Source organism: Hyposmocoma kahamanoa, unplaced genomic scaffold, assembly GCF_003589595.1.
Source record: "Hyposmocoma kahamanoa isolate Upper Pololo Valley unplaced genomic scaffold, ASM358959v1 64, whole genome shotgun sequence".
Classification (NCBI taxonomy): Eukaryota; Metazoa; Arthropoda; class Insecta; order Lepidoptera; family Cosmopterigidae; genus Hyposmocoma; species Hyposmocoma kahamanoa.
Window position 1 is genome coordinate 19,562,092 of NW_020653852.1, and position 19,189 is coordinate 19,581,280.

Genomic DNA, 19,189 nt, shown 5'->3' on the forward strand with positions numbered 1-19,189 from the left:
CGATATTGATTGAAGGAGAGAAAGTGGAATAAGTAAAAGAGTTTGTGTATTTGGGTTCTATGTTTACGTGTGATGAAAAATATGAAAGAAAAGAGGAGATTGAACGCAGGGAATGGCATACAGGGCACCATTCACCTGGTGCCCTGCATGTCTTCATGGGCAGCCAGAAAGTGTCTAAAAAGGCACGATTGGCTGTGCTTGGGGGGGTGCTGGTTCCTTCATTTATGTATGGTAGTGAATGTTGGGTTTGGCAGAAGAAGCATGAAAGTAGAATTAATGCAGTGGAAATGAAAGCTTTGAGAAGTATGGCTGGAGTGACTCGGATGGATAAATTACGGAACAGTGTGATAAGAGAGCGTTGCGGCGTGATAGAAGATATAGTGACAAAGATAGAGAAAGGGATGCTTAGATGGTTCGGACATGTAGAGAGAATGAATGAAAGAAGATTGAGGAAACAGATTTAAAAAGCTAGGGTCAGGTCAAGAGTACCCTTAACCGACGAGCGTATATAAAAGCATTGATGCGTGTTGATGAAGCGAAAGATGTGTGTCAGCAAGTGGAAGATTGTTGTCTCTGCCTACCCCGATGGGAAAAAGGTGTGAAGTATATGTATGTATGTATGAATGTAGGAACTGGATTAGGTATCAACATGAATTTAGGTTTCAGTTTTCGTCCCCAGTTTGGGTACACCCAAACCCAAACCCAAGTAAGTACGTTATGGAATACATTCCATAATGTACTTACTGCATTAGTTCTCGTTCTCGTGTATGAAAATAACATTTTCGGTTAAATTTGTAAATTATGTTTATTCTTGATAGTGGGAGTGACCGCTTATGAGATCCCGTTTCTTCAACTTTTTCGTAGCACTCTTGACGCTTAGCTGTCGTGGTCATCACGATGTGTTTTTTTATGAAGCTAGGTACGTGACGAAATGAACAGTTCGCGCTTCTGATGGTAAGCTACACGCTCATCCAACATTTCGCACGCTTGTCTAATAAGGCCACATCTACAAAATTACAAATTTTCAGGAGAGAAGCGCGAGAGGCGACCCCCCACACCTCACCTCCTATAATATCTGAGTTGGCGTTGAAATACCTCGCCTTAATGAAAGTACTTATAAAATATATCCGTGCTGAGAATAGAAGTAAGTACCTTGCCCTTACAAGTTGCGTAAAATGATGACTAAGCTCATCAAATTGAACTATCGTAGTCATTTTAAGGTAATTTTAAACGCTGTGACTTGATATTATTACACGCTTACGTTTATCGATCTATAATATGTTATTATAGATTTCACGGTACTTTGAATCTAGCAAAAGGACGATGAAGGCATTTGTTACGTTTGTAACATAATTAAGGTGGATTTACCAGAGTAAAGCTAAAGCTTTGTAATGTTTTTAACAATTTTTTTAATATTGTAATGGTACAGATTACAAAAAACAGATTGTAGCACTTATTTTAAAACAATACAAAGGAAAAACATCAGTAAATCTGCATTCCAATGAAAAATATTCAGAGCGTTCAGAAACAAGAAAATATAAATTGTGTGATTAATAATAATAAGCACATTCTCATTAGGAAAACCCTGAGTCGCGGATGCCATGGACAAACACACAGACAACCACAAATTACACCCAAACTCACGAGATAAATAAATGTAGGCCATATAATATTCCCGCGGCTCGGGAATCGAACCTGGGACCTCTGCGTGGCAGTCCGGCACGGTAACCGTTTGGCCACAGAGGTAGTTTTCAAAATCGCGTACCCCTCTATTTTCACACCTACCACCGTTTCGAGGTATTTGTACGTCTCATAATAACGATTGATTGAGATGCCTTTTCATTGTACCAAACCCTTGGTACAATACAACCACATATTTTCTAATCGTTACCCAAGAGTTGCTTTTATCGCATGAAAGTACATAAAAATAACATGAATTATCGAGTTATTTGTTTGTGAAATTTGATGTCTCCTATTTAAGCATAAAAAGTTATCGACTAATTTAGTGCCTAAAATGTTTAAACTCTCCTCTAAAGTCGTCATTTTACAGACGAGGTCTTATTACACCAAAGGTGCGAACTTAGACGTTGGGTTAAAGTTTTAACAAAGATATTTTTTATTAAAGATACTTTTAGTATAACACTAACACAGTATACCCAAATAATTAGTACCTACAGTTGAAGAAACTGTCCCGGTCCGCCACCAATGAGAAGATTTGGTGGACTTTGAAGTCAACGGTTTAGCGGTATCAACCATTAGTTGCGCAGTGGGCAACGAGAAGTGAGCGTGCCTGCAGCTCCGGTATCTAACTGAAAATTAGGGAGGGTACTGTACATGCACCCGGGGTGGCTCACCTAGGACACTAGCCATCTGAGAACGTGCGACGAAAAAAAATGGAGTCTTATATTTTTTAAATTTCTTTATTTATATTTAATTATTTACAAAATTTGTACAAATATAACATTAATAACTAATTTGAACACATGGATAAGTACTGGCCTCTGCCCTTAATTTTATATTACTTAATATGACACTCGTTTGGATAATGTCATTTACTGTGTTATTTTTAAGCGATTGTCATTAGTTACAGGTTTCTTTTTCTATGTAAAATTATAAGTGCACACTTGACTTCCATCTCACCTGACGGAAAGTGTCAATGATCGACGATGGAGCATGCACATTTATCTGTTGCCTATTCACTCTCGCCTTATAATGTCCAAGTTATAGCATTCAGGGAACACATCTACAGGCAGGGAATTCTATTTCATAGCCGTTCTTCATATACATAAATGTGGAAGCGTAACGCTTCGTGCGAATCTTTGCAATATCCACAACATAAAGGTGGAGGTGGAACCCAGCCTACGTCTAGGCTCGCGATGATGGAAAGGCAGAATTATATCCAACAATCCCTTCGCACTCTTCGTGATATAACCTGTAGAATACCAATAATAGCAGGCAACTTTACGTCGTTGCTCAAGGTTTTGCAGATTTGTCTCAAAAAATTCCGTGTTACTTAAGCCTTTTATCCAAGGTGTTCAGTTGGCATTTAGCAGAACGATTCCTCATAGTACTCCATACACGATCGGACTTTACTTAGTACCGACAGTTGAAGCAACTGTCCCCGTCCGCAACCAATGAAAAGATTTGGTGGACTTTGAAGTCAACGGTTTAGCGGTGGCAACCATTAGTTGCGCAGGGGGCAACGAGAAGTGAGCGTGCCTGCAGCTCCGGTTCCTAACTGGAAAATACGGAGGGTACTTTACATGCACCCGGGGCGGCTCACCTAAGGCACTAGCCATCTGAGAACCGGAGGAGGTCCGTGCAAACGGGCTGATCTGGGGTCAGAACCTAACTGAGTCCCTGTACGGGCTTGCTCGTACAGTGCATAGTGCCCTTCTAGCATAACCAAGAGGTTGATAGGGTCTAAACAAAACTTACGTTACGAAAGATATGGGGCTGTCCCGGTGTGGAGTATCGTCTTACCCTAGTTCCCCGATGATGGAAAGGGTAAGGCGGAATTAAATCGTGCATTTCCATCGCACACTTTCCTTTATATATTCAAACTTATTGCAAAATTCTTATTGCAGTATGGCTTTTATTATTCTTCAGAGATTACATAATATAAGTGACTCGCTCTATCGTCACAGGTTGACTGCCACTAGTCTTTAAAGACTGACGTATCTGTCGATGTCTACCTTGTTCCCGACTTATATAAAAATCATACCGTAGTATGGAACTCATAACTAGCGAAAAACATTTACCGAATCACCATGAACGTCTCATAACCTACAGTGTTATTGTTTCTTGTGATCTAGTAGCCAATGTCAGCATCATAACTGCTCTTTCTGCTGTCGTAATGGGCTGTAAAGAAAACGAAAGTTCAATTAAAAGGCTATAGTATAAATTATAATTAGATATCCAAAATGTAAACTAAGAATTATCATTGTCAAAGTACGAATGCAGGTGTGTTAAATCTGTATTTAACGAAATTGGAAAATGTGAAGGACCTCATTATTATTTTGGACCATTGTGGACTTTCTTTTGGACAAAACATGTTCTGACTAAACCTCTGACCAGACAAATATCTATCTGTTTATTTTTACTGAAATTTATACCATTAATGATATAATTCAATGGTATAACTGGTCCGAAGGCAATTACACATTTATTGTGTTTTTTTTTATAATATCAAGTGACCCGACGAACAAGTCGTGCGCCTGATGATAAACTACACGCCTGTCCATAAAAGTTGCAGTGCCACTTAGAGCCTTAAATGGCAAAGATTTGAAGGGCACTGTCCTTAAAATAATAACGCATAGAAACCTAGTCCGCACACGCTAAGTGAGGCAAATTGAAGCGCGCCAAAAGGGCCTAAAGGAGCGGGCGGGCCTTCAGTGCTCATGGTCAACTTGCACCGCGAACAGATCAAGAATTTTAGCTAAAAATGACGAAATGTGCGGTAAATGAGTGTAAAAATACGTCAGACAAACATAAAATAGATACTAACATCACATTCCACAAGGAAGTAACGCGTTTTAACTTCTATTTTTATATAAATATTCGCTAAAACCGAAAATTAACCTACTACTAAAACTAGCCTACATGAATTTGATTTTTGCCTCACTTGTGACAGTTCGTTTGATATGAAACTATCATTCTATGCGTTATTATTCTAAGACACTGTCATTTCGCCCGTCACCCTGAGACGTAAGTTGACAAGTCTCATGTGCCTGTACTTTCACCAGCACCCTTAACCCTTCAAAACCGGAACACAATAATGCTGACATTACTGCTTAGAGGCAGAAATAGGTAAGCTTTACAATGAGCTCTACTGCTACTAAACGAAGCGAATATAGATTTGACATTACTGTGCCTTTATAAGGTTCATGTTTCATTTATATCGACTAATTTAAGACCTATGGAACAACATGTATGCAATTAAACATATTGATTACATTTGAAATATATTTTTCTACGTTAATCGTAACCAGACAAAAACACATTACCTCCATTTCCTGCAGTAAGCTGCAAACTCTTCAAAATAGCCTCAGGAATGGGAGGAGGAGTAGGCAGATGGGCACCCTGGGGTTGGAAACCGTTCTCGTCAGCCGTATAGGTTACGGTGTAAGTTTGACCATCATCACCGACGTAGGAGTATGAACCTGAGACTTGGATGGATCCTTCCTCAGGTTGGGCTCCTGGGACAACTCGACCTATTTACAAACACTATAATATCAATTTAAAATAACAATAATAATTCCATGTATATTAAGACTACCAAAACAACATAATTCACTCTAGTTTTGAAGGGCTGGTGAAATTACTATGACATGGGACTTGTCAATTTATGCCTCAGTGCGACGCAATGACAGTGCCTCAGATCTTTGCGATTTAAAGCTTTGGACGACACTGCCGTCCGTTCGTCCCGTCATTGATTTCATAAAAAAGTATATTACAAAACGGGCGTAATGTAGTAATGTAAAATATGTGCTTGTAAATTCACCAGCAATTTACCCTTCAAAACCGGAATCCGGTAAAGCTCACTTACTCACTCAAGCTTGGTGGCAGAAATAGGTGAGGTGGCAGTATTTCCCTGGAATGTTTTCTTTTACAAAGTGCTCATTTGCCATTAAACTATATAATGTCTCAACCAGATTGAAAATGTCCTTACAAAAACCTAACCCTAAACCTAACTAAAACCTATGTCAAAGTACCATAAAAATAAACGGCAGTGTATGAAAAAACTTGCCAATGAAGGCAGTCAGAGGTTAGTAGACTTTATAGACGGGGAAAACCCATAATCTTCGTAAAGTGTGTAAATGTATAAAAATATATCTATTCCTGCGACCGCGCAATGAACTATTCAAACTTAAACAAAGTTTCATTTTTATGCTAATTTGTTAAAGATCATAGATTGTTTTCAATAAAATTTAAAATACCTTAAACGTGGGAAATATAACGATAGCTATATATAAAGTATATATGTGTGTACGTATATCTACCATAAGATTTGATTGAGTATTCAACCAAGAAATGCTCAACGGGCATGCCGTGTGACCTGGGACACTCCCAGTCAGCCGAGATTCTTTCTATTATAATGAACAACTGTTGTTGGCCGCAGGCATAACTCCTCGCTAAGTAGAATACAATGAATTTAAAGTGGTCGGAGCCCCCGGCCACCAAATGACTGGCAGCCAGTTAACACAAAGAATAAATTTAGCCACCCAAAGTTGCCAGTCTACAAATTATTGTGCGCGTGCAATAGAGCACTGACCCCTTTAAAATTATAGCATATTTAATGTATTATTTCTTATTGAATGCCAAGTCATTATTTGTACTCTTGAATATAATAATGCCACATAATAAATATAATCATTATATGAAACCTGCTCATAAGAGGTTAAAAAGAAGAATACGAACGGCATGGAACAAATTATGCATTTGTGAAAGAACAACGGCGAACTCACATATCAAATTTTGTTGACATTATTGCAAAATATGTGAAAATATAGAGTTTAAACTCCTGAACAAGTTTGGTTTCGGGTTTACTATACTGAGAAGTCTGAAATTAGAGATATTTCAGTTTGTTTCTGAAGGTTATATTTTATATAATTGAATAAAATATAATCGGTGTATTATGTCAAATTAAATTGCAGAAGCCTTAAATGGCGTTAATATAAGTTGAACGGTGCCGTGGTGTTTGTAACGTGACAAAAGTTCAGACGAAAATATTTTTTAAGGTATGGTCAAAACAAATGGAGTTAAGCCATAAGAAAAGAAGACCGAGTTAATGGTAATTTTTTTTGTGAAACATGCCGTCTATCCCTCATCAGGAACATTCTTGTCAATTTTACTACTTTCTTGCGTGGCATGTTTAGAAAAGGAATTATCTACTTTATTTTTTGTTTTAGTAGTTAATCTCTTATTGTAAATCTATCGAATCAATGCATTGGATATTACGTAAACTAATTTAATGTGGACCAATCTATACTTAGGTATTGAAAATCCCTTTTCGGTTGTTAGATGTCGCTCAAAGTTAAGAAACTAAGGGTCGTATTCTAGAACTCTACTCAATGCTCAAGTCAGGATTTGAGTATGGTTTAAAGCGCTCGAAATCATACTCAAGTCCCTGCCATTAGGGTCGTATTTCCAGTGCTTGTGTTTCCAGTGCAATCCTGACTTGAGCATTGAGTAGAGTTCTAGAATACGACTCTAATTGTCGTATTCTAAAACTCTACTCAATGCTCAAGTCAGGATTTGAGTATGGTTTAAAGCACTCGAAATCATACTCAAGTCCCTGCTATTAAGGTCGTATTTCCAGTGCTTGTGTTTCCAGTGCAAGCCTGACTTGAGCATTGAGTAGAGTTCTGGAATACGACCCCAAGACTCTGACAGTTTTAGTCCTTTGAGTTTCATTTTTAAATGATTTTCCTTCCAGACTTAAACAATTCATTTTGAAGAATGTAATGTACCTATTTGTTTTACCCGAACTTGTAATTACGAAGTTTGAGTTTTCAACTGCCTCAGTGGCCGAACGGTTATGTGCTGGACTGCCATGCAGCGGTCCCGGGTTCGATTCCCGGGCTGGGAGAAATATTTGTATGGCCTAGGTTTATTTATCTTGTGAGTTTAGGTGTAATTTGTGGTTGTCTATGTGGTTGTCCGTGGCACCCGCGATACAGGGTTTTCCTAGTGCGGGGCTATGAGTATGTGCGTTATTAAAGAAGAATTCTTTTAACAATAATTTCGCCATTGTTCTTTTATAACTCTGCTATTAAAGCATAAAAAAGTTATAGACTTTTTTCATAATATCCATAATATCAAGTGACGGAACGAGCAAGTTGTGTGTCTGTCGTAAGCTACATGTCTGTCCATAAAAGTTGCAGTGCCAATCAGAATTTCAAATCGCAAAAATCTGACGGGCACTGCCACTGCGCTCGTCACTTAGAGACATAAGTTGCCAAGTCCCATGTGCCTATCCATTTCACCAGCACCCTCAACACTTCAATACTGGAACACAGTAATGGTCACATTACTACTATTTGGCGGCAGAAATGACACAGAACGATGAAAAGTACATCAACAAAGGATTTCAATTTGAAAACATCACTCTGTATATGGTGGTATTGTAAATAAACAACAACCTGTATATCCGCTTTCGTCTAGGATAAATTTAGATGCGTATATTTAAATTAATGGCATATTCGGATTTCTAAACGTAACTTTTGAAATTGAAACAAGATTCTAATATTTCTGTGTTCAATTGACTAGTTTTTACTGTGAAAGCGGTGGCTGTGCTGACCACGTCGCACAGTGTACGGAAAAGACGTAATATCGTAAAATTTCAATATTTTTTATTCTGTCAAGTGACGGGCAAGAACAAGGTGTTAACCGACACGCGTATCCTATATATCTGATGTGCACTGCCACTGCGCCTGTTACAGTAAAATAAAATTCCCTTTACGAATTCTTTCGCAAGGGGCTCTACTGCTGTTAAGAGACTATTTTCATTCGAACAATTTTTGAAAGTTGTCATTTTTTTTTACACATCGATCTATAATTTCGAACTTAATTTTTTGGTAATTTTCTGTGTTTAATGTAAACAGCCTTATTTTATTTACTAATATTATGCTCCCCGAATTAAGAAATAAAGAAACAATAAACAAAATAAAAATAGAGATGACCAAAAAATTTACTTGGCTTGGTTTAGTGTTCATTGGATATCGAGATGTGGCCTTATTACTCCAAGAGTGCGTATTGTTATGACGAATAATTTTTTCATTTTAGTTTTATAAAATTGGATCAGCTATTACGTTAATTATTTTGTTTGCTTTAAACTTTCCGGGAACTGTTTAACGGTACTTATTTATTTTCATACTTAGGAAAATATTTTATTATTAGTCATGGATAAAATACAAGCATTCATTTTAAACTCTACGCGTTTGCAATACAAATGATTATGACAATTAAAAATAGACTATCACGAAATTATACAGGATGTAGAAAAAAATATATCAGGTGGCTATGGTGTTAATAAAAGGAATATTTATATGCCTCGTATACTACAGAGATAAGAAGCGCTCAATTAAATGCACAACACACAGACTCTACCAACCAAGTTAATTTTTCTGACTTAATCTTTGTGTAATAATTATAGTTTCGCACACGCAAATACACACGCACACGCAAATACACATACACATACACACGCGCACGCACGCACACACCTTCACACACACATACACACACCATCACACACACATGCACACACTCATTTATCCACACACCCTCGCGCCTTAAGTCTATTAATAAAGTCATTTCTTGATGTAACTATCTAAGTATAAGTAAGCTGTACTTGCTTTGTCCGGAGTGTGGAGGGGCTGGTGATCTGTAATACAGGTCTCCTAGTATGGATGCCAGTCTCTCACACAGACTTAAATATTGTACTATTTAGATAATTAAGCACTGTTTTTGTATCTATACTAAGACTTTGTGAGAGAAACAATAAAGATATATTATTATTATAATAAAGTAGTGGATTATAATAAACTCCTTTATGCCTTATTTATAATGCGCAACCATTAAAGTTGCTAGTTTTCTTTTTTAGAGGGATCTGCCTTACAAATTAGTAATATCAATATTGTGATTTGAAATGTAATTGGCTTACCTATGAAATAAATATATGTATACATGTGAATTAGAACTTTGATATAAGAGCGGACTATTGGAGCGAGAGAGAACGTTTACGCTCTACATCCGATTCGTATAACTTCCGAATCAGAGAAATGACGCACGCCAGACGTTCTGAAATATCACAGGGATAATTATTATATGTAATAATGAGTCATATATCTTTCCAACGCAGTGTATTACGTCTATAATTGCAAACAATGCATTTTGCGGAATTCCCTGAATTTTATCCTTATTAAATTATTTGTTATCCAAAGTAATTATATATATATATATATATTATAAATGCGTGTGAAGTGTCCCGAAATGGGTAAGCGAGGTAGACTATAGTAGTAACAGCTGTGAGACATCGACTGGGTTAAATCAGTGTTTTCCGGTTTTCAGATTATTGGTACTCTGTCCAACCGTTTATTAAACTTTTGACAGATCGACATTGACCCACCAACAGCTCGATTATGAAACGTTTTTTTTAACTAAATGAACTTACTCTTTATCACTACCAACCCCGGAGCAAAGATAGGATCTTAAAGATACTCGGGTTGTACCTATGTACTCGGTACACAATTGTAGGCTGGGAATTCCATTCCTGGGCTGTGCGCATAATATAAGATGACGAAAAGCACTTACTAAGGATGATATCCCGCCGTTTGTCTGGATGTCCGATGGTAAAAGGGGACGGGCCGGGTGACCTGGTGGACCTCATCGGCACACTCATCGAAATATATTTTGTAGAAAATCAACAGATCGGCAACTTTGCGCCGGTGGGCTAAACTATGATGTTCAGATTCGAGCTTATCTTCGCCAATAAGTCTCCTGGCTCTGCGTTTGATAGTATCAAGAGCTTCAAGGTGATACTTTGTTGAGCCATCCCACAAGTGACTAATCAGTGAGTGATGTGTGATTTATGGAGAAGATTTAATCGTGAATGTAAACGGATTCACATTCACTATGAATTAATATTACAAAGGATTCAAGTAATGATTTCAGTTCATATGGAGAAGATTTCATTATAATAAACAATAAGAATTGAAGAAATATTTATAGTACATTAATTCTAATTACAATTTATTTCTCAGGTTCCGAAAGAAATCAACTTGAATAATCTTCCTTACATAATCTGTCAATCGATATAAAATATCGGAGTTAAAGTATACGTCGCTTCACTACAGTAAAAAAAAAACAGCATCCATGAAGTATTGCATTTTTTGTCTTTGGTTGTCTATCAATAATAATTATTGAACTTTATAGACGTGCTTATATCAAAAGTAAAATAAAAGTATAAAAGTAAAAACGCAGGTTATTGAACCTAGCTCGGAAGTCAGGGCCTTACAATGAAATGTAACGTTTCTGTAAAATTAAATAAGAATTATTATCATTAAAAAAATAAAATAACTCTATATTGCTAATATTTCTTAACACTGTCACACCTGCGCATTTCGCATTTGACCCAGACGAGTCATAACACACACTTTTAAAAAAGTCTGCAATTAATTGCCAGTGAAGGTCGCGACAGGTTAGGTTTTAAGCCTCGCCACATTGCAACAGTTCAGAAACATCCACTGACAGCATTGATGGCAATAACAGCATCATTTCAGTGCAGGGTTGCCAGACGTACAAAGATTGAACTCGTGTACGGTTTAATACGCAAAATGCATTCATTGTGTTTTATATAACTTTTTATCTCGTTTTATATGGTATACTGGATAAGTGCGTCACCAGTGTAACTGTCAAGAAGTCGAATGATTGTGGCGGTACTATACAGAAACATCAGTAGAGTCGAGAAATTTCAATAACATCGGTTTCATAGGACAATAATTCTAATGACTATTGCTGACAATGTCATTTCAAAAAGTTTAGTACCTGATCGGTTCTTAGGAAATTTGATTATTTTTATATAAAATAAATGACAATACAACAAATGGGCATTTCGCCTTGAAGGGTTAAGTTCTTCGGTAGTCGAATATTTTTTCTTAATTTCAGGAAAAACATTGAGTGGGAAGGAAAAAGAACTCAAACTTACATAATATTCCGTTAATTGGGCAACTAGATTCTTAACAGTTAATGACATATTTGATCCACCGAATTCAGCTGTCAGCGAAATCAGGATAATTGAATAAAAGGCATAATTTTTGTATAAAATATTATGAATACCTCTTTAAAAAAAAAAATATAACGCAATCTGTAGCTATAAAAACAACCAATTTCTCGACGCTTGCGCGACTCATATATTTCTTACTTTTTTAAATGAGGAGATAATTCAAACAACATAAAAATCTTTCCTTCCGCTTCTTCTTCGCATAACTCTGTCTATCTGTTTCTTTAAACCTTTCGTATATAATTGTATCGCTTTTAATCTTCGCTTTTCTAGCACGTTCCTTCATCTTCCTGATTTCCAAGTTTTGATTTTCCTTATACATTTTCAGTGGGAAGCAAGTAGTAATATAAAATTGTGAAAGCAAAAATAATATTAACTAAACATTTATGTGAAAAAACGTATAAAACTCTTGTTTTACAAAAAAAAATTCTTCGATGGCAGTTTTTCCGACTCCGGTGGAAGCTTTTCTGAATTCGGTGGCATAAAATCTACCGAATTCAAGGTCTCGGGATTCAGAAAATATATCTCGTATATTTTTGATATTACTCGTAAACGACAATACTTGTAAAACCAATAAATTGTAATTATACTTTAGCCGTTTTAACACATTTCATAAAAAATATTATGTACAACCATCAAATTTAGTTTCTGAAGTATCGTATACACCGAATTAAAAAATCAACTTGGACCAAATCCACCGAATTTATTTACACGCAAAAAGTCCTAAAATCGACAACAAAATCATCGACCTGTTCACTACAGCCGCAGGGGCGTTAGTACGATTAGTAACTACCACCAAATTCCCGCGTAAGCCTGGGACACGCAGCAATCTTAGTATTGTGATAAAACTATTGTCTAGTTCATTGTGAAATTCAGTAAGTACATAAGTACTATCATCTAATTTATTATACGTGAAGTTTAATATTGATATACGGTTTCAATTTCGAGAAAAATGACACTTTGTGTTGAATTTTGCATTCGGGTCACGCCACTGTTGTCAGGTTTTAGGTCTTTCGGATTTTTTTTCCCATTAGATTCTAAAGTTTTGTTGGAAAGATTTTGTGCTCTCCGGTTAGTTTTCGGCCTGTACTATACACTCTATTTTTTGTAGATTTTTGTTTTGATAAATAAGTGGAGTTAAAAATGCTGCTTTGGAGAAATGCCCAAATACACTCATCGGTATACGACTACTTATAGGAACGCTAAAAAATGGTTGAATTTATGATAACATTGCTTATAAGAACCAGTGGCCACCAGTACGTTTGATAAAGAAAAAAAGACGATTGCAATCATTATTTTTTTAAATGAAGCATTGTGGTAAGTGTGGCTTGTAGTTCATGTGAACGTTCCTAGAACGTTCAATTTGAAAATAGAATGACGTCATTCGTCTTTTGTTTGATACTACATTGAATACAAGTAAACCAGACTGAGTTGAACCTAGAACTGTTGTACTGTATTTTGTTGTATATTTTTAAAGTGTAACTAACAATTACTTTGGAACGATAAGTGTACTTGTAAAGTTTTGAAATTGCAAATAAAAATATATCTGTGTTTTATTGATTTTTTGCCTGTCACTTTTGAATTATTTCTGGTTCTTGGAAACAGGTATTACCACTTGATTTTTTTTCTTATAAATCTTTATTTACCAACTATTAAAACAAGTGTGTGCTTCAAACGTAAAAGCGACAAAGTAACAGGATCACAACATTATATAAATAATACATTATGTAATTAGGAACATTACGGTACAAGTTATTATTAGTGCAGGTACCCCGATAAATCTCTATAGTAATTGAGTTACGATTTAAATTGAGGTAATGCAAATGCAATGCTAGATTAACTAATTTGGTAATTCGCTTTCGCTTTTCGCTGTAAGGATGAGAGTCGTACACTAAGTGACGAACAAGTCCTGAGTTTGGTGGTAAGGGACACGCTTGTACTTAGCAGTTGCAGTGCCTCATTAAATCACAAAGATTTGAAGGGCATTGCCACTGCGTCCGTCACCACGAGACACAAGTTGACAAGTCCTGTAATTTCACCAGTACTTTTACTCTTCGAAACCGGAACACAGTAACGCTCATAATCCTTACAGATGACACGTGCATAGAACGTGATTAAAGGACCAACTAGTGCCCCTGGCGGTAAGCGACACGCCTGTCCATAATAGTTAGCGTGCCAATCAGAGCTTTAAGTCGCATAGATCTTAGGGGCACTGCCATGACTGCGCCCGTCACCCACATAAGTTGATAAGTCCCATATGGCTGTAGTTTCAGCAGCACCACTTCAAAACCGCAACGCAATAATGCTCTGACATCGGGTATTGGTTATGTGCTCACACTACTGCTTGGCGACAGAAATACGTAAGGTGACAGTACTTCCCTGGACGAATTCTTTCACAAGGAGCTCTGCAGCTACTTAAAGTCTTTAACTACCTCGATGGCTTCTAGCACTCTAGCCAGAAGAGGACGTTTATATTTAAGCGTTGCCAAATGGTCTTTACAGAGGTGATGTTCTTACTCTGGTGCTCATAGTATAAGAAAATGCCTTGTTTGACACCAAGTCCGTACTTGTCTGGCATATTTGATTGGTATTATAATTTTAGTAGCAGGAAGGTTTTACCACCTCACCTATGTCTACCGCCAAGCAGGAATGTGAGCATGACCGCAGAAGGTTAAGGGTTTAGAAGGGTACTGGTGAAGTTACAGGCACATGGAACTTGTCAACTTATGTCTCAGGGTGACGTGAGCTGTGGCAGAGACCCTAAGGTCTTTGAGATTTAAAGCTCTGAGTTGTACTGCAACTGTTATGGACAGGCGTGTCGCTTAACACCAGCTGCACGACTTGGTCGTCTCGTCACTTGGTATTATTAAAAAAAACAGAAGTCGATCGTGGTCACATATCGAGCGTCATCGTTTTTTGGATTAAAGCTAGACTCGACACGTCACAGAAATTAACCCGTTTATGGAGAAAGAAAACAATTGGTATTTAATAAAAAATAAACATTCGTATTGTACCTTTTCAGATGGCACGCGAAATTTACAAGGTATTTTTCTTTTTTCAACATGACAACCCTGTTTTTAAATCGTGCTGTCAAAATTAAGTCATCAACTTTGAAATATTTACTCATGATACTAAATTACATCATTCAATAATTCACCTAAACGATGTTTCCTCATGGCGAAACTGTTGCTTATTTCAAAATATAACGTCGCCTTTAGCGTTTACACTATGTATTTTCCTTTCCCTTTGCTTTATTGACTGATGATGATACAACAGCGTGCAATCCTCTTATAATATTTACACATTAAACTGTTGATAAATGTAACAAACAAATGAGTTAATCTACCATGAGTACCAGAGCCATGGATTTGAAATGACGAACCCATCAATGGCCTAGGAAAATATATATTTTTTTGTAATATCAAGTGACGGGACGAACAAGTCGTGCGCCTGATGGTAAGTTACACACCTGTCCATAGTGCCACTCAGCTCTTTAAATCGCAAAGATCTGAGACACACTGCCACTGCGCCCGTCACCCTGAGACATAAAGTTGACAAGTCCCATGTGCCTGTAATTTCACGAGCAACCTTACCCTTCAAAACCGGAACACAGTAATGCTGACATTACTGCTTGGCGGCAGAAATAGGTAAGGTGGCAGTACTTCCCCGGACGAACTATTTCACAAGAAGCTCTACTGCTACTAAATTTAAGCAATGCTACATAGTTTCATAAGAGGATAGCCATAATATTAACCTTAGAACTAAATCCAAACTCATGTACCACGATTTCGTTTAAATAAGATAAATGATTCTTTTATGGGGACCTATATACGTTTTTACAATAAGATTAGTAGATAGTTTTAAAACCTACATTAAAAATATTTTGATTGAAAAGTCATGTAACAAAATTGAAGACCATAAAGATGTATGGAAAGACGACATGGCTCTAGATGCAAAGTGTATTCCGTAGCATTTAAGGTTATTTGAAAAGTTCAACCCCTAGAGTTTCATGCTCGTTCTTCTCAGGGAAGTCAACACAGTGAATTAGCAGTAGCTTAAAAAATGACGTTTTCAAGTGTAAATTTATTTTACTTATGTAATATTTATTTTTACTTTGACTTGACTTTGACTACAAACAGAATTCTCTAAACTATGAAGTACTGAAGAGAATTCCCTTCCAGGCTCTTTCCATAACACCCAGATGAGAATCAGTTTAGAAAAGTTAGTTTTCTTAATTGGTCCCGCTTCCTTTTTTTATCTTTCTTTCTACATTTGAGGGTAAGGATGTTGAGATTATTAAGCCCAGTTCCGTGATATTTTTTTCTCTCGTTTGTCATTTTCATTTTGATATATTTTGCAATTATTATTAATATTGACTCAAATAATTTTGTATTATTGATTTTAGTCATTTTTAGTGTTGCCAGGGCCTTGGAGTCGAAAATTATACATTGTCTTTTACAGTTAGAATGTTTAATTAAAAGAATGAACTTGTCAAATGTAACTTTTCAACTAAAACTAAAACTAAAAAGTTTTAACTGCCTCCGTGGCCGAACGGTTACCATGCCGGACTGCCACGCAGAGGTCCCAGGTTCGATTCCCGTGCCGGGAGAAATATTTGTATGACCTACATTTATTTCTCTCGTGAGTTTGGGTGTAATGTGTGGTTGTCTATGTGTGTGTCCATGGCACCCGCGACACAGGGTTTCCCTAGTGCGGGGCTATGTTGGTTGTGAGCGTTATTATTGTGAGCGTTATTATTATATGTACGCCAAAATCCTAAAAACAAAAAAGAAAATACGCTCAAAAAAAGAAGCTATAACTACTCTAGATTGGTTTCATCTTGTTTGCGCCATATTTGAGTTACTTTTTATTTTGAAATAACAAATATAGGTGAATTTAAAAAATATCAACGTGCCCAAAAGTTACGAAAATTGCCTTAAACAGAAAAGTACATATTACGCGAGAAAGCCAAAGCATCGAGTATATAACCAGAAATTGAGACGAAATAAGGGCCATCCACCCCTGGCAACTCGTCAGGCAAATGGGTCTTAAATCACTTTTAAATATCAACTTTCGTTTGCGCTGGAATCACAAATTAGAAAACTGCAATAGTACAGCGCCAACAACTGAACCTGTGTTTACGTCTACGTATATTCCAAAAATATTCTCTATTTATTGTAATAAAGATAATATCTCTAACAATGTCTCTGATAACATTTCAATTCGGTGCTGTGTGAAAAACAGCAAAACATGTAATTAAATATGTAATTTTGCAATTTTCGCCCATTATAGCAAAGCTCAAGTTAAACGGGTCGAATTGAAGTGAAACAATTGACGACACCCGTCAATTGTTTCGAATTCGGGCTGGCCAATGGGAGCGCAGTTGTCACAATAATGATTTGGCAGAATAGTTTTCAAACAAATTAAATGACATTTCGTTTCTATTTCTGGTTATACACGATGGGTCAAAGTTACGAAAAATCTAAGACACGTAACCATCTGGCAACACTAGTCATGTTGGTCTTTCGTCTAAAGCAATAATTAATAATCATCAAACAATAATATTTGATTATAATTAATTAGAACTTGTTATTCATGCATGCATAGTCAATTATATTTGTATGCCTTATATTTGACCGAGCATAGTGAAATTATTCTTATTTTGTCATTGCCAAATTCTATATATGCTGTATTTCTATGAACCAAATTAGAAAAACTGGTTTTTCGAATAGGTCACGTTGATGATGAACCTGACCTTTGTAGCTCAGAGTCCCAACCGCTGACCCATCGAGATTATTATAAAAATCTTATTCAGGTGTACCTTATAGCTAAACAATTAATCATATTGGCATTTTCATTCGACTGCCCTAGAGAAAAAGCAATGGTTTTTAAGTGTATTTACAATTATTATGTCAGTTTCTTTAGCTCGTTCCGTGGCAAAAACGACTTGTTGGATTTTTACATTCGGTTTGATCTGTATCGTCGAGACATAGATACATTTTGTGACATAAATTTTATTGACCATAATTTTAATTTTTTTGCCCGCTTGTGATTTATCTTTTTATGTAGTCACCTTTAACGCCTTGCGAAAGCGACTCTTGAACATTGATTTATGTTCGGGCAATACGCGACACAAACAGTTTACTACAGTGCTTTGCCATTGGTTTGCTAAACGCCACAGCTTTATGTGAATCCTTGAGTATAGTGAAATCCATCGTTATCAAATGCTAAAGCCGTTGTATTGCATGTCATTACAATAGGTACATTTTTTTTACGTTTCATCACGGCGTCCGTGCTAATTGTAAGTTTATATGGAGTAAGTTAACATGTAGCAACGTCGGCTTACGAAGTTCCCCACCGTAAGACCTTGCATTTTTTTCTCCTTATTCTAATAGAACATTAAACTCACCTTCCTGTTCAGCTTTAGTACCATCACTGGTCTCATAAGCGTAGTGAAATCCATCTTCAGTAATTTCGTTCTCGTATCTCAGGATCTCAGCTTCGTTTTGAGACTTCTGGCTGTAGGAACCTTGAGCTTGGCTATAGGCTGAAGATTGGGCTTGAGCCTGGAAGAAAAGGTATTGGATTTTGAAATTAATTTTCACACTATCGGTTTGGTTAGTTAAGTACCATGTGATGATCAGGACAAAGTGTAGTTACTAACGACAGAATAACAATTTCTCGTTAATAATTACTAATCCATCCAGACAGAATCCAGATCAGACAGATTCACAAGCTTCTTGAGTGACTGTCTAAATAAGATTGACGTTCTACTGCTATCAAACCGTTTGTCAGTAATCAATCACCAATTATACTGGATTAGTTGTTTGTTAATGGAGTATAAAGGGCAGAAGTGAAAAATCAAAGTTCCAGAAAATAAGGCATTCTCAATTTTCGACATATGAAAAAGAATGTATTACCTGGTAACCGCTTTGATCTCCCTGGTAAGGAGTCTGTAGACCAGCGTTGGCACCTCCTGAAGATGTGGCATGTGGTGGGAGGTATACATTGTCCAGTTTGGCTGCTGCGGCCAGGGAAACCAGAGAGAGAACGATGAGCTGCTGTTGAAAAACCACATCTATTATTTAGTGTGAGACTGCAAAATACAGCCATATTTCAGAGCTTGTGGTGATTTTCTTCAGTTTCAATAAAATTTGGTTATACAAACTTTATATGACCAATCGATTAATATTTTCATGAATTTGATAAAACTATTATGCAAATATTTATAGTTGTTGTACACAACACTGTGTACAACATACAATGTGGCATACGAAAGGCGCATTCCCGCACGACGTACTATTCCTTTCCAGTATATCTGGGGCACCCTGGGCAACAATCGGCGAGCATTGTACGTCACTTGGCTAATCCTTTCGCCACTGTGGCAAACATTACAGTATATGC

The 19,189-nt window shown here is 36.7% G+C and overlaps 1 protein-coding gene across 1 annotated transcript; it reads right to left on the reverse strand.

Moving 5' to 3' along the window:
• Window positions 1–2,504: 2,504 nt before the first annotated feature.
• On the reverse strand, window positions 2,505–18,898 carry LOC113230940 (endocuticle structural glycoprotein SgAbd-3-like). Its single transcript, XM_026465050.1, has 5 exons — window positions 18,893–18,898; window positions 18,706–18,846; window positions 18,195–18,351; window positions 5,007–5,213; window positions 2,505–3,861 (listed from the first exon to the last, which is right to left on the reverse strand). Exons 1-5 carry the CDS (start codon window positions 18,896–18,898, stop codon window positions 3,812–3,814), a joined length of 561 nt encoding a protein of 186 aa, XP_026320835.1. The 3' UTR covers window positions 2,505–3,811.
• Window positions 18,899–19,189: the final 291 nt, after the last annotated feature.

What these genes read in the sequence shown, in the direction of transcription:
- LOC113230940 (XM_026465050.1), bottom strand. An exon ending in GAGATCAAAGCGGTTACCAG is followed by an intron (nt 18,352 to 18,705) that starts GTAATACATTCT and finishes CTTTTCTTCCAG; the next exon opens with GCTCAAGCCCAATCTTCAGC. An exon ending in GCTTACTGCAGGAAATGGAG is followed by an intron (nt 3,862 to 5,006) that starts GTAATGTGTTTT and finishes TTTTCTTTACAG; the next exon opens with CCCATTACGACAGCAGAAAG.